Genomic DNA, 26,145 nt, shown 5'->3' on the forward strand with positions numbered 1-26,145 from the left:
TATTCTGGTCAGTGAGGTCTATTCTTCCAAAGTGCAGTAGTTCCAAAGGGGCAAACCTGTTTGTTTTATGCAAATGTTTACATTTTTCTTAGCCCCAGACACATGTTTAGCTCTTCATAAGCTCTTTAGTAACTGCTCACAGCAGTTAATGAGAGTAGCCTAACATTCAAAGACTGCCAGGGAACGCCCCTTTGGTGTGAGCCACACCCCTCTGGAACCCTTAATGCCAAGGAACCTCCATGCGCTGCACCCAGCACCTGACTGGAAGAAGAGAACAGCAAGCTAAGAGCATGGAACAGTAGCTGAAATGAATAGTCTCAAACTCTGCTTGGAGCTTTGCCAAGATGGACTACATTGACCACAGTGCACTGAGAGGACTATACAAAGAAAAACCAAAGGGGATGATGGACGGAGCGTTGACAATACTAACACTCACCCCCAGTCAACTGATCTGGGTTTAATCCATCACCGTTCTTTAGCTCACTCCGCCACCCCAGTTCAGACATGGCCATATGCAAATCAGTCTGACCCTGTGCCTCATGGGAACAGTCCAGCCCGAACTGCCAAGCCATGTCTTCCCTGGACCGGAAACAAGCTTCCCAAGACCGGTTTCTGGCATTCCAGCCGTCTTCAGCCCGGCTTGCTTGAATCCAGTGGCAAAGTGAGCAAGGGATGGGAATGCTCAGACGTGAGTCCCGTGCTCTCCATGCCACTGGAATCAAGCTATCCAGGCTAATGAGGGCTGAAAGCCCGAAGCCGGTCCTTGGATGCTTGTTTCTAGTCGAGGGAGGACCTGGCTTGGCAGTTCGGGCTGGACTGTTCCCATGGGGCACAGGGTCAAGACTGATTTGCATATGGCTGGGTTCAAACTGGAAAGTCATGGTGAGCAAAAAAAGATGGATTTAGGCCCAGATCTCTGTACTGGGGTGAATGTATGACTTGTTCTGCATTCTGTCCATCACCTGTTATTTTTGCACTGGGAGGAGTATACCACAGCGGAGGACTTTCAGCACGCGTCATCCTGCTCTGGACCACATTGACCACAGTGCACTGGGAGGGATAACCCCACAGTAGAGGACTTTTAGCACGCGCCAACCTGCTGTGGAACACATTAACAATAATAATAATAATAATAATAATCCACATTTGTAAAGCACAAACCATCACCCGTTAGGGTCTCTAGGCGCTGGGGGCCGTTGGGAAGATTAAGCAACCTATTGCCCAGAGTCACATGGTGCTGGGCTAATCTGCCGCCGGCCCCGGGGATCGAACCAGGATCCCCAGATTTCGGAGTCAGTCACCCTGGCCGCGGCGCCACACCTCTCCAATTGACCACAGTGCACTGGGAGGGATAACCCCACAGCGGAGGACTTTCATGGCACGCCATCCTGCTTTGGACCACATTGACCACAGTGCACTGGGAAGGATAACCCCACAGCGGAGGACTTGCAGGTCGCGCCATCCTGCTTTGGACCACAGTGCACTGGGAAGGATAACCCACAGAGGAGGACTTGCAGGGCGCGCCATCCTGCTTTGGACCACATTGACCACAGTGCACTGGGAAGGATAACCCCACAGCGGAGGACTTGCAGGGCGTGCCATCCTCCTTTGACCACATTGACCACAGTGCACTGGGAGGGATAACCTGACAGCGGAGGACTTTTAGTGCGCGCCATCCCGCTCTGAGTGCTGCCAATGGAGGCTTTTGTTAACCGTCAGAGCATGGCACTTTGCAATACTTCTCTCACATATGCTTAAGAAACCTGTAATGCATTTAAGGGGTCCATCGTAACGCAATTTAAGATACATTTTGAACAGTGTTCATTTCAAATGTATTAACAATGAAATAAAGAATCAGACCTGTCAGTGTGAGCATATGTACAACTTTGAAAAAGTTGATGTGGCAATGGTTAGTTGCAAATAAGGTGGATTTCTTTGAGAGAGGAGGTAATACCAGCTGCTTAGAGCTTCAGTGACACATCTCTGAGCAGGGATGTTCTATGGCGCCCGCTACCTAGGGGTCATCCTCGACTCCTCCCTCTCCATGACCAAGCAAGTCAACACCATCTTCTCCTCCAGCTTCAACACCCTAGGCATGCTCCGCAAAAACTACAGGTGGATCCCCACCAAAACAAGAAAAACGGTCACCCAGGCCCTCGTCAGCAGCAGGTTCGACTACGGAAACGCCCTCTACGCAGGAGCCTTGGCCAAACTCCTGAAACAGCTTCAACACATCCAGAACGCCTCTGCACGCCTGATCCTCTGCATCCCTCACTGCAGCCACATCACATCCCACCTGAGAGTCCTGCACTGGCTCCCCGTCAACAAGAGGATAACCTTCAAGCTACTCCCCCATGCACACACGGCACTCCACAACACCGGAGCAGCGTACCTCAACAGCCGACTTAACTTCTACACCGCCAGGTCTGCTCCACCGACCGCGTCCTGGCCACAGTCCCCCACATTCGAAGAGCAACCTCCGGCGGCAGATCGTTCTCCCACCCCGCCGCCAAGACCTGGAACACCCTCCCCATCCACCTACGGCAGACCCAAGACCTGCTGACCTTCAGAAGACTCCTCAAGACCTGGCACTTCGAGCAGTGCCGGCACCTCCCCCCTTGAGACCCTCACAGGTATGTAGTGCGCTTTACAAATGCCATGATTGATCGATTGATGATATTTATTTTTGCCTTACGGATTTAATAAAACCTTTTTCTGCCTATCCAGTGGCTTCCTCAGCACCATATACTTACCCATGACACCTTGTCCTGTCCCACTACTTCTAGTGATGTCACAGGTCAAAGGTCGTGTCTTATACCTCGCTCCCGACCCCCACCCAGAGGGAGGATCAGAATGTGGCTCTCCTGCCTGGCATTGCAAAGGGCGTGACCTTGATGGAAAAGGAGTGTGTGTATGGGGTGGGGGGGGGGGGGGGGGGGGGGGGGGGTCAGTAAATTGATGTGCATTTGTTCCCCGGGGCACTCAGGCTGTTCTGCCCCTCTTGTGTTGCCCTAACAGGGCTCCTTTCAGAGGAGACGGCTGCCATGACCCAAACATACACCGTCACCCCAGTCCATGCAGGTGGTCCTGCCGCGGACTCTGGGGTACATGGCAGAGGGGCAGGGTGCCCTTTCGAAGGACAAGGAGTGTGGGGGACGGAGGTCAGTACAATGCGGTCCATCTGTACATGACTCAGCAGAGCAAAACTGGCTGTCCTGCCACTATAGCTTTCCACTAGGGTGTGTAGAGCAGGATAGCTGCCAGGGCCCAGCCATGACCCCGAGCCCCATCTCGGTAGGTCTAGGTTCTGCAAAAGGTCATGACTGCGAAGAACATATTTCCATACAGCAATTTCACTCACCTCAACTTTTCATCCTGGCCTAGAATGTGCTTTTGTCCGCTTCAGCTTTACCATTGGTGGCTGCACGCTTCGATAAGGCAACTCAGGGGGTCAGACCTTCCTGCAGCCCCTCCGGCTTCACTCATGTACTATCATCACTTTTTGTATTTACAGCCCCCTAAAGACAGGACTGTGCTTCCGACATTTGTTCTCCTAGCTTTCGTATTACAACCCCCCTGGTGCCCTGTATAAATGAGGGTACTACGAATACACTATCAGTTAGCGTCTGTCCTTTCTTGCCTGCTGCTCCTTTAGGGCCACTTCAGTTACATGTTATATGGTAGTAGTCTGGCTGTGCCATTGGTTGGCCTTTCCTGTGATTGGGCCTCCATTCATGCATATGGTATGGGAGCATGCTAGCAGCCCCCTTGGTTGTCTCCTGCAGTCGGACCACGAGTCATGTATGTCGAATGGGAGTGGGCTAGCAGCCCCCTTGGTTGTCTCCTGCAGTCGGGCCATGAGTCATGTATGTTGAATGGGAGGAGGCTTGCAGCCCACTTGGTTGTCTCCTGCAGTCGGGCCACGAGTCATGTATGTCGAATGGGAGTGTAAATGTAAATGTAAATGTGTGTGTCTTGTAAAGCGCACTGCTACCCGGATGCGTCCTGGCGCTATAGACCGCTGGGGAACCCGTCCTGGCTTTCCCTGTGAGATGTTCCCTCCTGGGTATCTCCAAGGTGAAACCAGGCATCCCCGGCGTTTGTGGGGGGCCGTTGTGGAGATGAGGCAAGCTAATGCCCAGAGTTGCCAAGTGTGATCCCTGGTTAGAGTAGGCACAGAGGCGAGAATTATCGAGTCCGCTGACCCTTGGTTCACGACCCTGCCACGTCGGCAATTGAACCCTGGTCCCGGGCCGTTCTCTGCTTCCGGGTCTGCCGCCTCTAACCAATGAGCCACACCACTCCACTGCAGCCCCCTTGGTTGTCTCCTGCAGTCGGGCCACAAGTCATGTATGTCGTATGGGAGCATGCTAGCAGCCCCCTTGGTTGTCTCCTGCAGTCGGGCCACGACTCATGTATGTCGAAAGGCAGTGGGCTAGCCGTCCCCTTGGTTGTCTCCTGCAGTCAGGCCACGAGTCATGTATGTCGCATGGGAGTGGGCTAGCAGCCCCTTTGGGTGTCTCCTACAGTCGGGCCGTGAGTCATGTATGTCGTATGGGGGCATGCTAGCAGCCCCTTGGTTGTCTCCTACAGTCGGGCCACGAGTCATGTATGTCGTATGGGAGCATGCTAGCAGTCCCCTTGGTTGTCTCCTGCAGTCGGACCATGAGTCATGTATGTCGAATAGGAGTATGCTAGCAGCCCTTTTGGTTGTCTCCTGCAGTTGGACCACGAGTCATGTATGTTGAATGGGAGTGGGCTAGCAGTCCCCTTGTTGTCTCCTACAGTCGGGCCACGAGTCATGTATGTCGTATGGGAGAGGGCTAGCAGCCCCCTTGGTTATCTCCTACAGTCAGGCCACGAGTCATACGTGTCCCATGGGAGTAGGCTAGCATCTATCCCATCGTCAAGCCACCACCCATGTGTGTCGTACTGTGGCAGAACTGTTTTATGATGTGCGTCGATAGAGCCACCACTTATGCTTGTGGGCTGGGTAGGAGGACACAGGTTGACCTCTTTGTTTGGCCTTTCTTCTTGTGCAGGTGATGCAGCACCCAACAGAAGGAGAGCAGGTGCTGGGGCTCCACAGGAGCATGAAGGACATGAAGGTCCGCGTGGCTGAGGTCAGCGTGTACTCCCTGTCCAGTCAGTCCATTGACCATGAGGACACCACTGTTCCGTCCAGGCCCAAGGGCAAGTCCTCGGGTGAGTCGAGCAGCACCGCTCTTGCTTCCTCTCTTACTTCACCCACTCTTGACTCTCTTCTCTGGTAGGTCGCCTGGTGTGGGAAGAGGACAAGCACTGGCAGGAGGGTGTACAGTGAAGAGCAACATACAATGCACATGTGAAAGTTATTAACTTGAGATGATGGCGTGGGCTTGTATGTGCATTGTGCAGGCAATGGGGTAGCACAAACGCAGTGTTGGCACAAGGGCTGTGTTCAGTGTGGAGGGTGTGCTCTACCACTGAAGTCCTCAGATGTCGCACATCGCATGTCTTGAGTATCTTTACTACTCGTCCTTGGTTTCCACAATGGCTCTTCTCTTTAGTTGGAAAACGAGGCAGTATCTGTGAGGCCTGCACAAATAACATGTCACATATATCCTTCACCGGGAACCAGACACCCTAGGGCAGCGCCTGACTCACCGAGGGTAGCGTTGCAGAGCAGTCTGAGGCTTACTCAAGGGAGGTGGTGTGGGCTAGTAATCGCCTTTACAGGTGCGCAGAAATAACACTCAATAATTGATTGTCCAGTCTGTGCTTTGCTTTATAAAAGTAAGAGTACATTTATTAAACACATACACTACTTAATTACATAAGCTGTTGGAATTACTTTGTGACATTGCGTAACATCTGCACCCCTCCCGCAGGGGCGCTGGGGTCTAGTACCACCACTCCCATGTCTGCACATCATCTTGCCCCATAATGCAGTGGGTTGACACAACCTGGAGCGAGGGCCTTGCCAATTGGCACCATCCCAGTGGCGACCCACCCATCATCTCAACGAACATTAAAAATGGGTAATCCTGCCCTGGGGACACATAACCCTGACTGAGCATCTCATACTGACCATGCAGTATGCACCTCTACATCTTAGTGGTTAAGAGTCTGAGTTGTTCTTCCTCTAACGCAGTAGCAAGAATACATGTTTGGGCATAACTTTAAATGAGGTACTCAGCATAGCTGATAACAGTTGTAACGCATTGCAATTAAAGCCCCTAAAAGGCCTCACAGTTGAATCAGAGATTAGGCATATACAGCCAGACTCCCTAGCATAGCTGTCCAGAAACATAACCCCACTTTGCTTATGACTCTACCTTTCACATGTACTTCACATTACACATGTGACTTGCAGTCCCTCTAAAAGAAATAACATCTGGTGCAATTACACCTCTTCACATCCAGGGGATGCTCTCTTCCAGACATCCCCAAACTCAGCCCTTCACATTTCACTCCTTGGTGTCATACTTAACACAACCCCAGCTGAAAAACAAAAGTTCCAGCCACAGGATGCTGTTGACAGCTGGGCTGAGCCCTTGAGGGGTTATTCTGAGATTTTGAAACAGTCACAAATGTAACATTTTAATTGTTATTCAAATCTGAATGGCTGTCAGATATTTCACCATTTGGCAACACACTCTCTCGATTTGGAGACCTTGTTATAAAAATCAATTTTGCTATGGCCATGCGTGGGTTAAGTGAGCACTCCTAACCTGTGGGATAGAAGGTTGGTGAACCTGTTCACATGGTTTTCAAAGCTCCAGCCTGCAGATGTTTGAGAGCCATGTCTCCTGCGTCATAAGGCAAATTAGGAAGAAATAATTGTAGCCGCAGGTTTTAAGATGTGGGACTCTTCAACCCCTTCCTAATGCTCGAACTATGTTTCCTGCTTCTACAGCTTAATGAGAAAGGGAAAGACCATTAAAAACCTTTTGATTTCCATCCAGGGTTTCCTTTCCTAAATCATGACCCAAAACCTGCTGAAAGGTAGAAAAACAGACCCAAGCACCAAGCTGCTGGTGGGCCAAAGGTTTCAGGATCACTACTTGTATAGAACCAACTGTTTTAGGAAAACAGCAGTGCTCTGCCTTGTCAGTTTCTGAGCAGAATTTTGAATAAAAAGACAAATCGAAAATAGGCCGTATGCAAAGAAGACTGAAGGACTGGAAGGGTAAGTGGTTGAAGAGTGCACAATCAGTCCAAGAGTGCTCATCCCCTTGACTTGTAAGAACAAGTGGTGCGGATCATCTCTGCTAATCTATGCTATTAGCATATGTGGAGAGCGTGGCCGCACACGCATATTGATAGTCTACGGTGAAGATCTGATGAGGCTCTAGCCGCAGATTCCTTACATTAGAATATTCCCCAAGCATCAGACTGGATCTGGAAGTTTTTGGGTGAGCAGTACCCCTGCACACCAGTAGGTGTCTTTGTTCTGCTCCTTAAAATGTCCGCCGTGCATGGTGCCATCAGTTTATTTCTTTCCACGATAGTCAGCGCAAATCCCAAGAAGGAATATCCCCCAGTCACCCTTTGACTGATCTTTTTTTGACATTTTGTCCAAGATTTTTTGAGTCATTGTCTCCTTGTGTAAAGGATGTCCACCAGAAAGGCAAATTATAGCTATGCCACACCTGTCATTGCCAGATGTTGGCAATGGAACCACATTTGGTTTGTTTCTGGTCTTAAACGAGACCACAACGCCAAGACATGCGAGGACTGCAGCAACTTGCATCCTAAGGGGCTGAGGGAGCTCTCCTTCAAGCTGCTCGCCGCCCCACGCTGATTGACTCCGCAACACTCCAGATCTCCGTCGCTAGGAAGGTCCGGAGATCGTTTGCAAAGCCCTACTCAGGGATCGTCGTCCCACTCTAAATCGTTGGGTAAGTCCTACAAAAAGAAAGAAATCTAAGAGGTCTTCGACGTCATCATGCAAGTCTTCAGATGAGTCGCGGGGCCTTTGGCACTTGAGGCCTGGTTCTGTGATGGAGCCTGCACCTGGGCCATCTCTGCATGTCCCTGAATTTTCAGGAGCTGGAGCGACCTCTGCCCAACTTATGAATTTTATAAGGCCATCCACCACGTTTGGGTGGCTTGAACACTCTGGAGCGCCTTGTGGCCCTCACAGGGCTGCGGGGAGCCCCAACAGGTCTTCCCCAGCCCTTGGCACCAGTCGGGCCCCAAACATCCACTGACAGACCCGCAGCTGCCCTGGTTGAGTGACTTCAAACGTCTCCAGTGTCTGATTCAGTGTCGACCCCTGGGTGGCGCCGTTCCCATCATCATCCCTGACTCCAATACTGAGCAGAAGGGCATCGTCTGACACTGACCAGTGGCAGGCCTCCCATATCGGAGCAAGTGCCTTATTCATATGACAAGTCTGGATTGGTGGTGATTTACATGGGACTGGCGACCATTACGAATACTAGTCTTTAGAAGACTCCAAGGACAACTGGTATGAGGATCTGGCAGATTCCAGTAGACTGGAAACCTCTCCAGACACTGGCTCTTTCTCTCCAGCTACCGTGGCTACGCAAGAGGGAGCCTCATTCAAAATAGTGGTGTGGAGGTCGTCTGAGGCCCTCAACCGTAGGCTACCCCCAGAGGTAGTCACAACAAATGTCTTGATGGAGATGCTTTAGACTGGAGTTCAAACCATTACTCCAATTCAGTGAATCCCTCACCGACGTCCTACTCGGGCCTGGTCCAAACACTGCACAAGGGCTCCTGTGCATAGAACAATTGCCCGCTGCCATCACCCTGCCTCAGGGGACCTCAGATTCCTCACCAAGCACCCCACCCCATCCCGGAGAGCTTGATGGTCAAGACCTCCACCTCCAAAGTCAGCCTTTGCGCATTCGCTACCACTCCACCAGATAGGAATTCCAAGAGGCTGGATACCTTCGGGATAAGGATGTTGTCTTTTGGCAGCGTGGCATTGCACTCAAGGATCACTGTGTGCCTCTTGGGTTAATACTCCCATATGATCTGGGACTCCGTTGTTCAAATGTAGCCAGTGGTCTCAGAGGAGGCCCAAGCCATACTCTCTTAAGCAATTGCTGATGGAGTGTCTTTGTGTCATCCTGCTCTACGTTGTGTCTTGTTGGTTACTTTGTTGTATTATTGTGTTTTGTCTCATTGGTTGCTTTACATATATTTTTGTGTTGTGTCTCTCGCTGGTTGTTTTACTTGTATTATTGTGTTGGGTCTCATTGGTTGCTTTAACTGTATTAATGTGCTGTGTCTCGTTGGTTGCTTTTGTTGTATTATTGTGTTGTGTCTTGTAGTTGCTTTAGTTGTTTTTTTGTGTTGGTTGTTGTTGGCAGCTTTTGTTGTAATATCGTATTGTGTCATTGTCTGCTTTAGTTGTATTTATGTGTTGTTTCACGTTAGTTGCAGTAGTTGTATTATTGTGTTCTGTCTCGTTAGTCGCTTTAGATGTATTATTGTGTTATGTCTCATTAGTTGTTTTAGTTGTGTTGTTGTATTGTGTTTTGTTAGTTGTTTTAGTTGTATTATTGTGTTCTGTCTAGTTAGTTGTTTTAGTTGAATTATTGTGTTCTGTCTCGTTAGTTTCTTTAGATGTTTTATTGGGTTGTGTCTCGTTAGTTGCATTAGTTGTATTATTGTGTTATGTCTCATTAGTTGTTTTAGTTGTGTTGTTGTATTGTGTTTTGTTAGTTGTTTTAGTTGTATTATTGTGCTGTGTCTTGTTAGTTGTTCTACTTGTATTATTGTGTTCTGTCTCGTTAGTTGCTTTAGATGTTTTATTGGGTTGTGTCTCGTTAGTTGCATTAGTTGTATTATTGTGTTCTGTCTCGTCAGTTGCTTTACTTGTATTATTGTGTTGTGTCTCGTTAGTTGCATTAGTTGTATTATTGTGTTCTGTCTCGTTAGTTGCTTTAGATGTATTATTGTGTTATGTCTTGTTAGTTGTTTTAGTTGTGTTGTTGTATTGTGTTTTGTTAGTTGTTTTAGTTGTATTATTGTGTTCTGTCTAGTTAGTTGTTTTAGTTGAATTATTGTGTTCTGTCTCGTTAGTTTCTTTAGATGTTTTATTGTGTTATGTCTCGTTAGTTTTTTTTAGTTGTATTGTTGTATTGTGTTTTGTTAGTTGTATTATTGTGTTCTGTCTAGTTAGTTGTTTTAGTTGTATTATTGGGTTGTGTCTCGTTAGTTCTTCTAGTTGTATTATTGGATTGTGCCTCGGTGGTTGCTTTACTTGGATTATTGTGCTGTGTCTTGTTAGTTGTTCTACTTGTATTATTGTGTTCTGTCTCGTTAGTTGCTTTAGATGTTTTATTGGGTTGTGTCTCGTTAGTTGCATTAGTTGTATTATTGTGTCTGTCTCGTCAGTTGCTTTACTTGTATTATTGTGTTGTGTCTCGTTAGTTGCATTAGTTGTATTATTGTGTTCTGTCTCGTTAGTTGCTTTAGATGTATTATTGTGTTCTGTCTTGTTAGTTTCTTTAGATGTTTTATTGTGTTATGTCTCGTTATTTTTTTTAGTTGTATTGTTGTATTGTGTTTTGTTAGTTGTATTATTGTGTTCTGTCTAGTTAGTTGTTTTAGTTGTATTATTGGGTTGTGTCTCGTTAGTTCTTCTAGTTGTATTATTGGATTGTGTCTCGTTGGTTGCTTTACTTGGATTTTTGTGCTGTGTCTTGTTAGTTGTTCTACTTGTATTATTGTGTTCTGTCTCGTTAGTTGCTTTAGATGTATTATTGGGTTGTGTCTCCTTAGTTGCATTAGTTGTATTATTGTGTTCTGTCTCGTTAGTTGCTGTACTTGTATTATTGTGTTCTGTCTCGTTAGTTGCATTAGTTGTATTATTGTGTTCTGTCTCATTAGTTGCTTTAGATGTATTATTGTGTTGTGTCTCATTAGTTCTTCTAGTTGTATTATTGTCTTCTGTCTAGTTAGTTGTTTTAGCTGTATTATTGGGTTGTGTCTCGTTAGTTTCTTCTAATTGTATTATTGGATTGTGTCTCGTTGGTTGCTTTACTTGGATTATTGTGCTGTGTCTTGTTAGTTGTTCTACTGGTATTATTGTGTTCTGTCTCGTTAGTTGCTTTACTTGTATTATTGTGTTCTGTCTAGTTAGTTGTTTTAGCTGTATTATTGGGTTGTGTCTCGTTAGTTCTTCTAGTTGTATTATTGGATTGTGTCTTGTTAGTTGCATTAGTTGTATTATTGTGTTCTGTCTGGTTAGTTGCTTTACTTGTATTATTGTGTTCTGTCTAGTTAGTTGTTTTAGCTGTATCATTGGGTTGTGTGTCGTTAGTTCTTCTAGTCATATTATTGGATTGAGTCTCGTTGGTTGCTTTACTTGGATTATTGTGCTGTGTCTTGTTAGTTGTTCTACTTGTATTATTGTGTTGTGTCTCATTGGCTGCTTTAGATGACTTATGAAACGGCCATCCACCAGCATTGTATGTGTCATCTTTGTTGGGATCATGTCTAATTTGCTGCTTTAGTTGTAATATGAAACATCCTTTCGACAAATTGTGGGCTGCCGTTTTTCTTTGGATCGTGTCTTGTTTCTTGCTTTAGTTGTATTATGAAACTACCATCCAGCAAATATGCACTGCCATCTTTGTATGGATGGTATCTCGTTGGTAGATGTATCTGTATGATTAAACCACCCTTCAGCCGCAGCGTGTGCTCCAGCTATTGTTTGGGTGAATGCTAACAGTATATGGTTCTGTCCTTTCATTGCAGAGTGTTTCTCAGTTAAGTCTCTCCACTGTATGTTTTGACACCCAACCTGCCTGGTCTACTGACCTTGTTTAAGTAATTTGCTCCATTAGACCTCCCCTGTTTCTTGTCCTAAACTGGATCCAGAAATAGGAACACGCGTCAATGTGCTACAGAGGATCCTGTGTGATGGTTGGTCGGTATTCAAGTCAGGTGTTGTAATGCATTCCTTCAAAGAGCTTTCATATATTTTTCCCCTTGCTCCTTTAATTGTGCAACAGGGGGACCTTAATTTTGTCTTTATCTTTTTGTCGCGTGCACTATTTGCGCCTATTCACAGTTGCACCTGAGACTTATGATCCTCAAGGCGGTTTTTCTCATTGCCATCGCTTCTGCAAGTTGTGTCGGTGAATTGCAGGAGTTATCTCTTCGGCCACCGTAATTCTTTCTTTTTTCTGACAAGTTGGTGCTGGGGACTCGAGCATAATTTCTCCCAAAAGTGATTTGCCCTTTCTATGTGGGACGGTTCATCATGATAGCAGCAGTCCTGCTCCTGCCACGTCCCTCTAGGGAGGAGAAAAGGCTGCTCCGCTTGGACCCTATGCGGGCTCTTCATTTCTACATTCATAGGATTAAAAAGCACAGGTTGGACGATCAACTCTTTGAATTGCAGATGGAAAGGAAGGAACGGTAGTCCAGAAACAGAACCTTATCAAGGTGGATTGTCCTTTCCATTAATCTGGTTAAACGCTGTAGGAGAGTAGGATCTGTTTCTTATAGTTACCCCCACTTTTTGCTGATGTGTCACTGTTTTCGACTTAGACTGGCTGGGATCCTGCTATCCAGGACCCCAACCTAGCTGCTTTCTCCTGTAAATTGATTGCATCTACTTTCGGTACACTCCAGATTGGATTCTGGGGTACCCTTATCAATCCCTAGTATATGGGATACTATGTACCTAGGGCATAGGTACCCCAGAGGCCTCCCAGGGGCTGCAGCATGTATAATGCCACCCCTGAGAGACCACTCAAACTGACACCACAGGTCTGCTCCTGCAACCTGTGTAAGTTGGTGTATGCACCCCTTACTTTTATGCCAAAAATCACAATCCTGGCTAGCATCAATTACTTACAAACTGACCAATCAGATGATGACATTTCAAACATATCGCATGACGACAAACCCACTTTCCGTTGTCCAGCCCACCAGAGATGACAAGGCAAAAACCAACATTCTTGCTCGGACAGGCCAAACGAACCCATAATAAAAGGACCTCAACCCATGTCATAAAATAGGCCATAAAGAAGGAACCGAAACAGATGAGAAGCAAGATAAAGGGGTGTGTGCATATACCATAAACTCAGCAATGTCCTGCTCTTTGATCTCTATCTGACCAGCTGCCTAACAAGGAACTGGCTCAGCAAGTTTAGCCTCGGGCAAGGGAGTCTGCTCGTTCAGGTCACACAAAAGTCAGCTAAAGGTGTACGTGTCCCAAGGACTTGTTCGGCCGTAGTCATCAGCCTATGTGAGGGCAACCCACAAAGTGGCTGCCATGCACAAAATGGAACCCAAAGGTTCGAACAAAATCCATGAATACACAGTGTTTCCATTGTTCGATTATGACGAAAACACTCGTACATACCGCACTCGTCATTTGCGGTCCGCTGATACCAAAATCGTCTAGATACGACGACCTTTATTGAACAGGTTCAGAATTCACAGAACCTCAGTAACTGGTGTGGGAGGTATGATTCCACCCTCCTAGAGAGAAAAATATGACTACACTGGTACACCCGATACCAGCTTTCTCAACCCTGGCATCACAAGATGGATGCTGCCAGCCACAGACATGAGTCTGCCCTCCTGCTGCTGAGCCAAGCTTGAGCAGGGGAAGGCATGACAATAGGCATCCTGTCACAGGGAGGTGTAACCACCTCCCAGACAGGCTTTAGTGTATTGGGACTGGGTGGGTGCACTCTGAGAGTGCTTTAATGTCTGCACTGGGGGAACATTTGCTGTCCCTGTGCATAGTCCAGCTTAAACCGGTTACAGGAGCCATTTGCTCCTGCTCTGGCGCGAAACTGGACAAAGGACATGGGTGTAGCCCCCACTCTGTCCTGACCCGCCCATAGGTGGGTCCCCAGACTTTGTCCCACCCCTTCCTTGGGTATAAAGTAGCAACCCCTGACTACAGGACTTTAGATTTACCTGGACGAAACTCTTTAACAGAAACCAAGTACTTTGACGACCTACACTGCGTTAGATGACTGAAGAATCTCCCTTGGAGTAAAGGAGTTACTCCCCTGCTAAGCAGGCACCAAAGACGCATCTGACCGGTTTGCATCTCCGAAGATCCTGAGGACTCCGAAGACTTTTGCAACACAGAAGGTGGGTTTCCAAGTGTCCCCTAGGTCGACTAGTGCTCTCCGCAAACCTGAGACCCGCATCCCTCGTGGGAACGTGCAACCCGTACCCCTGGGCACCGTGTTCATTTGCTTTGAGCTACCTGTAGACCTGACCCCGAGCAGTGTTTCCACTGAAGATTACCGGCCTACACTCCACGAATGTTCCGTGGGCTGGTATTTTGTGATTCCTCTTAAGTCCCTTCGAGATCTCTGGTCCGTTGGCCTGTGGGTCCCTGTGAAGGTAACTTTGACTTTCAGTGGGCTTTCCTGGTTGCTCCAGACGTGCCCTGACTCGCCATCGCTTGGAGAGTCTTCAGGACCTTGCTGGTCCTCACCGAAGCATCTTTCCTCTGACCGCGTGGGGTGCAGTTGCCAAGGCTTGTTGGTGTTTAATCCGGACACTGACCTTCCCCAGAACTCGACATCCTTCGTGGGACAGCTCGCCTGCGGACTTTGGTTGTCCTCTACGTCTCCTGGTCCCCGTGGCTGCAGAGTCAAGCTTCACCTCTTCTCACCTGAAGCCCCCGACATTGGTGGGCATTCGTCTACCGGGCCCCTGGTCACCCTGAAGTGACCCAGACTCTGTCTTCTCTGCTTTCAGGTTCTTCTCATCTCCGATCCAGGCTTGGATCACACCGGACACTGTTCCTCTTCACAGCAGCAGCACTTTGCAGCATCACGCCATTGAAAACGATAAGTTCCCAGACACCATTTGACACCGATGCACCCGGCTTCCCTGGGTTAGTTAACACGAGTTCTCCGGTGCTCACCTGGGTGCTGGCCTCAGAACCTTCTAAGTTCTAAAGGGTTTGCTTAAAGTCCTCTCCTAAGTGTCCTTAATCTTTAAAATTCCAACCCCGACTTTCCCATAGAGTTGTACCGAGCTTGTGGCTGTGTTCTCACGCTACACGCTTCCCCCATGGGTCCCTTGTGTCACTACCTTGGGTGGTTCTTTGGGGTCTCGGCGATTCTACGTGCTCTAGGCACCGTGTCTAGTCAAGTCGTGGTTGTTATACCACTTTCTTAGTATATGGTTTGGTCTCCCCTAGAGCCCACTGTGTATTGTGCTATTTACTGTCGTTCTAGCGATTTAATATTGTGTCCTTTGTTCTCTAATCTCATAAAGAGGTTAGTAGAGAGTGTTTAGTAATAAATACATATATTTTATATATTCCTTGTGTGGTTCTCCTTTCATTTGGTCATTCTGGAGGTTATAGCCTGGTAAAACAAGCTGCTTTACATTCCTTCGAGACTTAGCCTGAAGGCTGCTCTCGACAGCTACCACTAGGATAGCTTTCTTTAAAGGTTGTCTTTGACCTAATCATCAATAATCCAATCCAATCCAAAAATTCTTTATTTTTCGGCCATCTAAGACCATAAAAGATTCATTAAAACATTTAAAACACATAAAACATACAGTAAAATCAACGCAAGGAGCAACATACAAATCAGTTCGGTTCCAGGAAAGTCAGGGGAGCTATGGACACAGTTAGCTACATTTCATTACAGTCCAGTACATATTTAGTGGGAAATTAGCCATTCAGTATTTTTCCCCTTATCTGCCACATGGCCATTAAATACTTGGCAACTGCAAAAACTATATGGTGCAGGGTACTTGACTTTAAGATTCTGTAGGATTGTAAATAGTTTCTAATGCCCAAATTCCTACACAGTGGCGCTAGCCAATATTTCCTCGGTCTGTTGTAGGCAGGGCAAAAAAGCAACACATGTAGTTCGTCCTCCAAATTCCCACTGCACCCAGGACAGATTTTATCGTTTGACATGGTCCATTTACTAGTAAGGGCTTTGAGGAGCAGCGTTCCAAACCTCCATTGAATGAACAGTTTCCTTGCAAGGATCGGGAATATGATGTCCATAAAACCTTCAAAGTAAAAAGAATTTTTGTTGGCCAAAAATTGTTCAGTTAGGGTGCCGACTTTTAGAGCACACACAAGCGAGATTAGGCTTTTATCCTTAAAAAACGTATTAACCATCTTGCGTGACACCCCTTGACAACCTCTTTCGGGATCGTCCCACAACTCAGGCAGTCCTAGGCGGTAGAATTCTCGCTTGACATAAGCCACCCATGGAATTCTGTCAGTGTGGTTTAGGTTCAAGACGTGCTTGAGATCTTGCCTGTAGTGGGAAAGTTCACCAGTGGACCAGAGCCTGTGCCAGAACCTCAATGGTTTTATGGCCAATTCATCCCCTATTGAACGGAGATGCAGGTCTAATCTCAGAGGTAACAATGGTGTGCCTTGGGGAAGAGCCAACAGGCATCTAAGGAAGCTGTTTTCCACCTTGACAAGTTCTGTCCCAGCTTTGTGGCCCCACAGCTCACCACCATAAGATGAGGCTGCTCTGGCTTGGGTTTTGTACATCTCCAAGGCTGGACTAACAGGTTTGAAGGTTGATGAGTTCGAAACCCTCAAAATTGCCCCCACCATTTGGGATAACTTTAAACGGGATCTTGCTATCTGTGGACCCCAAGATAGGTTTTCATGTAAAGTTACCCCCAAATACTGGAACGTTCTAACCCTTTCCAGCCTTTCGGATCCCAGGGTTGGATTGGGCCTGGTTGTTGTGGAGGGATTGAATACCATGAATTTGGTTTTTTCTGCGTTGATCTCCAGGCCATGCGCCCTGCAGAAATCCCCAAACCCATCCAGTATCCGTTGGATCCCCATCGGGGATTTGGAGAGCAGGAGGGTATCATCAGCAATGTTCCCTCTAATTTTTTTCCTCTGTGTGCGGCAGTGTAAGGTCTATGTGTGCTGCAACCAAGGCTATGTGCGCCAGTAACCAGGCGCGTGTGTGGGTGCAGCGCCAAATATCACTCCAAAAGTTTGCTCAAAAAAGTGAAAAGACGTGCATTTCCTCACATCCAGATCCACATGAACGGTGTTAAGGCAGGTTTGAAACCGTCCCACATAGCAATTTGAAACCTTAGCAGCTATGTTGCTGCCTTTCCTTTCTTAACCCCTTCCATGCTGGTGACGAACCCCAGCCGTCATGCACTACGGTGCTCGTGTGCTGATGACGGCTGGGGTTCGTCATGGCCCGCCCGTGTTCGGCCGGCGGCCGCACACGGGGAAAATCGCGGCCGCACGGAAGGGGTTAATAGAGCTGGGTCGCAGGGTGACTGTGTGCATTTGCTCAAGTTTTCATGTTAAATTCAGCTCATGATGGGCGCTGCGATTAACATGAAAACTTTAACAAATGTTCTCTTTGAGCAGGAAAAATAAAATTATAATAACATTATTAAAATGTTACTTTTCGCAGTTTCAGGGCTGGGTTAAGGTACGGCTGCATCAGGCTTTCGACTAAAACATTTTAATGCTAGTGTCCGCATTAAAATGCATTAGTCACGTATTCTAGCGCCCCTCTGACAGTACTGCAATTGAGGCACACTGCCAATGAGGCAGCACCAGCAGGCCACAATTGTCTAACATATGAGAGCATGCTTAACTGTGCCTTAAAATTTGAAATGCTATGCGTCAGAGATATATTATTCATGAACAGCGCTGAGCAGGCAGGCCAGAATTTAACAGATCAATCAGCCCTGCCCCAACCAGTCTTCCTGTGAGTCTACTCTGGGGGTACCAGCCATCACGAGGGTGATCCATGGAGCGGGACTTGCCTGATGTTTTACCGCAATCACACCACCCTTTTGGTGAACAGAAGCACACACATGCTTCAAAGATTGGACACACCGGTAAGTGGTCCCTCCGATGGCCTTATTTCAACAGTAGTAGCTGTAACTCACCAGGGGTCAGCAATGCAGGATTTGCAAGCACACCAAACTAAGTTCACAAACTTCACAGTCACTGCTTCATGCACAAGCACTTTTAACATGTTTTTGCTTTGAGGCCACTGGAATTATGCAGCAATGGAGGAAAAAATTATACCACAATGTTGACTAAATTATGCATCAAAAAGAAGTCTGCAGCATAATGCAGTACATTTTCTGATACTTTATTATTTTTACAGATGATAACAGTCTCTGGAAAAATGTTGCCTTATTAGTACCAGTGTAACATAAAAATCCAGCAGTGACAAAGGTGATCAGACAACTTTTGCAAAGGGCTATCCACTTCGCAGAAACACTAGTCAAATTTTTTAGTAACATTTGATCAGTTTGCGCTACAAAAAATGTTTTCGTTAAAATCATAAAATTATGCAGCATATGATGCATTATGCGGTAAATATTGCAGAACCAGAATTATATAGAAAACATTTGCAAACTAGGATATTTTGCCATTCATGCTTGAACTGCTCTTGATGAAAAGGGGAGGAGAAGTGATGATGACAGAAGCTGCATGGCTCAGAGACAAATGGTTTGTGCTTCCACTTTTAAGCTTAAGACACCTGGACAGAGACATATTGAGGCATGGGCAAAGTGGGCTCTATCCCTCTGTTCTGTAAAGCTTGCCCCGACGACCTTGAATAATTCATCGACAGATTGTTTTAAATACTGTTTCTCTTTAATTTACGCTAGTTGTGATGTGAGTGGTGCGTGAAAGTCTATTACAAAGATTTTGCAGCAAAATGTGTTTGTTTCACGCAACACCAATAAATAAAGTTTCATTTAGATTAAAACAGGACTTCATATATGAGAAGTGGGCGGGTGTCACAGAGAATATTTGCAGTATTTTAAGTGAGCTGCTGCTGTGCTACAATGGGTGCCAACATGAGAACTTACGAATTATAGAATGCATTCTGCTTCCAAACAATGTAGGTGGCAACACCATTGTTCTGGCAATGCTGTACACCGGAGGGAGGGAGAGGGGCAAAATCTGCTAGGAATCCTGCACTCTCACTGGCTGAAGAGGTATTACTGTGGTAACTTGACGTGTGGTTGGTATTTCGCTGATTCACCTGCCACCTTTTCACCCCAGCGTCCACGTTTGTTGCACCTGAGGCTGTGCTTCCATAAAACCCACAATGCCCGATCCACAGAATTCCATCATGAAACATATTCACAAGGACGTTTCATTAGAGAGCATTAACTTATGCATTTATGCTGGCGATGTATACAGTACAGTGTGCTACTCACAGTACTGGAGCTGCATCACGACGTAAAGTACACAACTAATCTCGCAAAGTTAACGAGTGCACCTTAAAAAATCCTGAAAATGGGTAAAATGTCATTTACCGCCCCAGACCTGGCTCTGGGGCAAAGGCTGCAGTAGAAGCGGCTGTTTTATGTTAGCCTTGGCTGCCTTGGATGGGGCTTGTCAAGGGAGGTGGTCCGTGGTGTGCACTTGCTGTTGCCATACAAGCCAGGCCCACTCTCCTGTTCGAGGCCTGCCTACACATGCGGCATCCACTTTACTTTTTTAATCCATTAAACACTGACTTAAGAGCCAGCATGAATCCTCGGAGTGATATGCAGGGCTGCCTTACATATGGCAGACTGCTATGTGCCATGCCTGTTTTCTTAATAAGTAAATATTTAAATATCACCATACTTTGCTGGTAAGTGCTCCACCCAGATTTCCCCAAGGACCATATGAAGTAGCAACATTGCAACAATAAGGCAAAAGTAATTAAATAAACTAATGTGATAAGCAGAGGCACAAATGGCGCTTTCTGTTTTTCTGCTGCATTGTCGATTGGAAATAGGGATTTCTATTTTGCAATATCTCCTTCATTCCGTCTACCCGCATCCAATCTGTCAAATCAGATGTGTAGTCAGCATAGACTGTACTAACATATTCCCTGCCGGGTTCAGCCTTTGTCATAGTAAGATGATCAGAAGGCGTACCCACTGTGAGGGAGGGAAGCTGCTACAGGAGCTGCACAAAGTATAAGAGGTGCGCCGCTCTTTTTATTCCAAAAACTCCAAACAGTAAGAAATAAAATATGATTTGTATTTATTTATTTAATGCATTTTTTATAAAGCGCAGACTTTGCCCGAAGCTGTCAGAGCGCTGTACAATAGAACCAGTTATGTTACATGAGAGAAATATTACAAAATAGAACATACAAAAATAGCAAGACACAGAATCGGACACAGCAGGCAAGAGGAACACAATATCAAACAGCAAGCAAAGAAAGTACAAAAATAAATAAATATTACAAATTTACAATGACTAACGGACTCCCTGGCGGGGTCTAAGAATGAAAGAATTATTGGATGAATATTGGATGAGCTTGTGACCCGCAGGTCAGGTAGTTTCAACACAGGAGAGCTAACTCAATGTTTCATCTCATTTTAATAACACATTTCATCGGGTTGGCTGATAAACAGATTTTAGCTGAGCACCGGGTGAACCGTCAGTTTGTGTTCTGTTCTGCTTGAGTGATCCGTGTATATTGTGGTTTTGCACTCACCTTGCAGCTTCTGTTTTTCGCTGCTCATGTTGATAACTTTCTGCTCAAGACCGAGGATTTCGTGCAGCTGCTTTGCGAGGGCCCCTTTCAGGATGTCCGTCTGGTTGCAGAAGGCGCCCATTGCCGCCCAGCTCCTGGTGACCTTCAAACGATTCTAATTGTCTGGCATCCTGAAGTAATACTAGACACCTTCAGCACAGATTAAGTTCTACAGCGCTGGTGGCCTCTAGTGCGAAAGTCTTTCTTGGCACATTTCCCCCATGACCTTCTAAAAGCACACGCTGTGTTTGGTGCTGCATTTCTTTTGTTTTCCAAAGCGTGGCTGCGGGCAGATTTGTGCTTTTGTTTAAAGCATTAGTGTTAATCGCAACTCGTGAGAGGCTCTGCAATTAACACGAATATTTAAACAAAAGCACTCAATGTACGCCACAGCCGCACTCTAGAAAACAACAGGTATTTAGCAAAAGGGAGCACTTGCTAAATGCAGGGGCGGCGCGAATGCTCTTGGGGATGTGTGCGCGCCAAGGACACAGCCCTGCGCGCTGCGGGGGACAGAGCTGCGCGGGCGCCCAGGCGCGCGGCTTCGTGGGAACACTGATCATCAGCAAACATAATTGCCGGGACCCTCCTACCTTCCAACCTAGAAGCATTGTTGTCCCTAACATTATCGAGATGGGATATGACATTGTTAACAAAGAGGCAAAACGGGGTTGGTGCAAAGACACACCCCTGTCTTACCCCCCTGTGAACTGGAAACCCAGAAGACAACGCACCATCCCTCCCACACCTAACCTTGGCAAAATTGCCAACGTGGAGTCTGATTATTGCCTGTAGCAATTGTGGAGGAACGCCCAGCTCCTTAAGAACCTCCCATAATTTCCCGCGGGGTACCAAATCGAATGCGGACTTCAGGTCCACAAACACCATGTACAGACTCCCCCCGTCTCCCCCCCCCCCCCTCGATCACCACTGTTTTCCAGTAAAGAAGAACGAGGCGGAAAATCTGGTCCATGGTGGACGTGTTTTTTCCTGAAGCCCGCCTGGAGGGGACTAAGAATGGCATTGTCCTTATTTATTTATTTTTTTGCACTTATAATGCGCACAGATACCCACAAAGGGTTTCCCGGCGCAGAAGATGTGAGAGCTGAGAAAACACCGAAAGCGCAGAAAACAACCTATTAGAAGCCTGCAATTATTTATCAAAGAGCCAGGTTTTTACACCTTTCTTGAAACTGGCGAGATTTACCTCCTTACGCAGGGCTAAAGGCAAAGAGTTCCAAAGAACTGGTCCCAGATGGGAGAAAGACTTTCCCCCCATACGGGCCAGTTTAAATCTAGGAACCACAAAGTTGGCTCCATTTGAAGAGCGGAGGTTTCGTTCAGGAACGTAGGGCCTAACCAGATTCTGCAGGTACTTTGGTGCGGTCCCTGCCTTGATCCTAAACATGTAGGTCAATGCTTTGAACCGGACCCGGTTCTCAACCCTAAGCCAGTGAAGGTCCTTCAGGTGCTTTGATATCCTAGCTGTCCTAGGGATCTTACAAAGCAGCCTGGCGGCGGAATTTTGGACCAGTTGGAGCCGCCTGATCACAGCTAAATTGGAGCCCAGGTATAAGATGTTACCGTAGTCAAGCCTAGATGTAATCAGTGCATTGACTACGGTCTTCTGGGTATCCATAGGCAGCATCCAGATGATCTTCCGTAACCATTTCAGGATGGTAAAGCACGTGCCAGCTACTTTGTTTACCTGCTGTTTCATTGATAAAGAGTCATCAATGCATACCCCTAAGTTTCTGACTTGGGTGGCCGGGCAGGGGAAAGCACCCAGGGAGGGCGGCCAATGGGTATCCTGCCATAGATCTCTCTTTTTCCCTAGGAGAAGAATCTCCGTCTTCTCCCCGTTAAGCTTCAGCTGATTAGTTGACATCCAGCTGAAGACTTCCTGAAGGCCTGTTTTCAACGCAGAGGGGGATGAAGGCTTTGCGTTGGTGAGGGAAAAAATAATCTGCGAATCATCCGCATAGGACATAAGTTCTAAGCCAACTCGCTCAGCTAGATCGGCGAGTGGGCGGAGATACAGATTAAAAAACAGCGGGCTCAAGATTGAGCCCTGAGGCACACCATGTGGAGACAGAAAGGTGTCTGACTGAGCTTGCGAGGACGAGATCTGAAACGTCCGGTTGCTCAAGTAGGACGCGATCCAGTCAAGCGCTTTCCCTCCGACACCATCATCACTCAGCCTAGCAAGTAGTCTGTTGTGTGAGATGGTGTCGAAGGCCGCACTAAGGTCAAGTAAGACCAGAGCAACCGTTTGCCCCTCATCCAAAAGTCCCCTAATCTTTTCGGTGACTCCCAAGAGGGCGGACTCGGTGGAATGGCCTGCCCTAAAACCTGACTGAGTAAAATGGAGTAGATTATTGTTCTCAGTGTACATTGAGAGTACACCGTGAATGTGCTTCTCTAAGATCTTAGAGAACGCAGGTAACAGGGAAATTGGGCGGTAGTTGGCCAGCACCTCAGGATCAGCCGCCGGCTTTTTCAATAGAGGGCTGACCATGGCATGCTTCCAAGCCGCAGGAACAGTTGCCAGATGGATGGAGGCATTTAATGTATCAGCAATAGTCCCCAGAGCTGGGTCGTCCAGCTGCCTCAGGATGTTGATAGGGAGAGGATCACAGGGAGAGCCTGATTTAATGGACGCGGCTAAGGATTTCAGAATGTCCAAAGAAATAAGTGGCCAAGAGTCAAGTCGTGGTCCTACTTGATTTGCCAAAAATGGGGACGGAATCCATCCAGTCAAGAAGATGGTCCAGGAGAAGGCGGGCAAAAAGTTTTTGGGGTACGTCTATGAGGCTGATCGGCCTGTAGTTGGCTGGGAGCAGAGGAGAGCCCTTCTTGAAAATCGATACTATCTCTGCCCCCAGCCAAGTACAGGGGATCTCCATCCCTCCCAATATGGAATTAAATATAACTTGGAAGTAAGGACCCCAGATCTCTGGATGGTATCTAAACAAATCTCCGGGAAGTTTGTCAAGGCCTGGTGCCTTCCCCCGCGCCAATCTCTCCATGGCATTTACCACCTCGCCCAGTGTGAATTCTAAACTGTCTGCGGACTCATGGGTGGTATTGAGTGTTACCTCGTTGACAGAAACGAGAGTGTCTTGATACAATTTACTAAAATGAGATTCCCAAACTGAGGCAGCAATATTCGGCTCCACAGCTGATTTCAACTCGCCTGTACCCTTATGGATGAGAGACCAGAATTTTCTTGAATCCCTGGTTTCCAATGCCAGGGATAGGTCCTGCCATCTATCTCAATCCCAATCTGACTTTGCCTGAGCGATGGCTTCCCTACATTTAAGTCTCAGCTCAAGTACCTTACCCTTATCGACACGAGACTTTACCATACAAATCAGCTCAGTTTTAATCTTTTTACATGTAGAATTGTACCAAGCTGAACTTAATGTCCTCTTCTTCCTAGTCCCCACCTCAGGGTAAAAGACCTCTCCTAAACTTCCCACTAAATCTGCATGGATTTGGGCTAATTTCTCATTTGAATCGGTGGTTCTTGGTTTGCTGATTAGTTCATCCATTTCAACTAGCTTTGGGAGTGCCAGGACTTAAATTTTAGCGATGCACTCTGGTGAGTTGACCAGTTTCCCCCATCTTACCCTGCGTCTAACGTTGGATAGAACTAGGTTCCCTGTGTTCTCACTTAGATCTGTAAGTGGCGTCCCTTCTTCGGGCACATGGTGTACCATATCTAAGCAAAGGGCATTATGGTCACTGTCTAGTCTTTCAATTACCCTGAAATCCAAAACCTTGGGCCACATGCCTGTATCTACAAAATTGTAGTCCAAGCGAGACTCGTGATCCTTTCTATTAAAGGTACACAATGAGGGGGTATCAGATGGAGTGCGCCCGTTGCAGGCCCTCAGGGCATAATTCAAAGTTAGGGATGTAATCTGCACCGCTAGAGGGGACCATGATTTCGGGTTGGGGGATTGGCAATGGGGAATCCCCCAGTAGTCATCCTCAGCAGTTAAAGCACCCTCCTTCAAACCTTCCAATGGTTCAAAATGGCAGTTGAAATCACCGCCCAACAGTATTTTACAATCGACGGGTAATTGCCCCAGAAATAAAGATAGATCATCCAAAGTGGGTGATTCCGACGACACACTGACTGGGCGCGATTACACATTGATAATCGCCAGATTGAGGGCGTTTGGCCATTTGAGAAGAACACATAGAATGTCCTCCGAGGAAGTTGGTATTACCTCCGCACTGCAGCCAATGGGACTCGCCACCCAGACAGCGAGTCCACCGGAAGGCCTGCCTTTACCACTCCACCTAGCATGGGTATAGAAGGTAGCATAACCCGCCCTGGGATAAATTTCCCTAGCCCAAGTCTCCTGAAAGAGACAGATATCATTACTGTCTACTAGGGTATCCCAGTCATTAGAATCTCATTTATTGGCGATGCCTGCAACATTCCAAGAAAGGACCTTCATAATTCCTGAGCCTGACTTAGGTGCCATTCCCCTCGCTTTCTCACCAACATTATCTGCAGATGGTGATAAAGGCCTATTCAGTAATGCTGCTTGCCCCTCAAGAACCCCCAGATCAGTTGTAATTTGAGATGTTAAGTTACAATTAAGTGATCTTAGGGGCGGGTTGGCGGGGTGGCCCAGGATACTAATGGTAGGTGAACTCTCCGGTGTTAATGCATTAGGGCTAGAGTTGATATTAACAGTGGCAACTGTCCCTGTTTCCTGCAGAGCGATATGGGGGACCACCCCTTCACTATCCTCAGTGCATGCACCCATCGGGAGTCAATCAACCTGGTCAAGGCAACTATATCTATTAACATGAACATAATTGCTGTATGCTGAAATGTCATGATGGGGGGCCTATACCTTGAGCCATCAATAACAAATCCCACCCTAGTCCAGCCGTCGTTTGCCCCCAAGTTTAAATTATCACCACGTGAATAAAAAAACAAGAGCGGGACCAGTTCTATGGATGTATTCCCTGTACTCCCGAACCAGTTACATATACGGGGGACAATCTGGGAATTCTTAAAGCTTACAAGAATACAATCTCCCCCCCTTTTTCTTAACAGTATACCCTACCAATGGGACCCTCCTAACCATGCGTACTTCTCCTCTCATATTAGGTGGGAGGGGCCGGTGAACATTCAACCAATTAATGACTTTATTGCGTAAGGAATCAAAGTATTCCACCGCATTGGTAGAAAGCTCAGGTACCCCAGTCAGGATTACAGTATAGGCCGCTGAATCGGGAGGCAGGTTAACTATTTTTGGCCGGTTTAACCTATTACTAGTCCCGGTAGGGCAGTCGGTCATTTCATTGGGCAATTTTTCCTGCTTCATTGCAATGGTCGAAGTGGGCAAATTCGACTTTCTAATAAGAGGCACCGGGGGGATTTGCCTTGGGAAAGGTAATGGGTCGGGTTGGGGTAGGGTAAATATGGGAACATTCGCCGTGAGAGAGGAAGTGGGCTGAATTAAATTCACAGCAGTAGGAGCACTGGGCGGGAGGGGAATCCCACTATTTGTCCCATTTAATCCATTAGTGCTAGATCACGGCCCTTGCTGGACGACCTTGCCCCCGCTTAACCGCATGCGGGCTAGCGGGTTTTCCCGCTGTGCGCTGAAATTTGAAAATCGCGCGGTTTGTGACAAAG

The 26,145-nt window shown here is 47.0% G+C and overlaps 1 protein-coding gene across 1 annotated transcript in view; it reads left to right on the top strand.

Moving 5' to 3' along the window:
• Positions 1-26,145, top strand: part of LOC147706698 (phosphofurin acidic cluster sorting protein 2-like) — an 825,692-nt gene that overhangs the window by 456,927 nt on the left and 342,620 nt on the right. Inside the window, exon 5 of the mRNA XM_086925834.1 lies at positions 5,043-5,205. Coding sequence (XP_086781960.1) covers positions 5,043-5,205 — 163 coding nt within the window. The remainder of the gene's footprint in view (positions 1-5,042; positions 5,206-26,145) is intronic.

Source organism: Lissotriton vulgaris, chromosome 6 (assembly GCF_964263255.1).
Source record: "Lissotriton vulgaris chromosome 6, aLisVul1.2, whole genome shotgun sequence".
NCBI classification, from domain to species: domain Eukaryota; kingdom Metazoa; phylum Chordata; class Amphibia; order Caudata; family Salamandridae; genus Lissotriton; species Lissotriton vulgaris.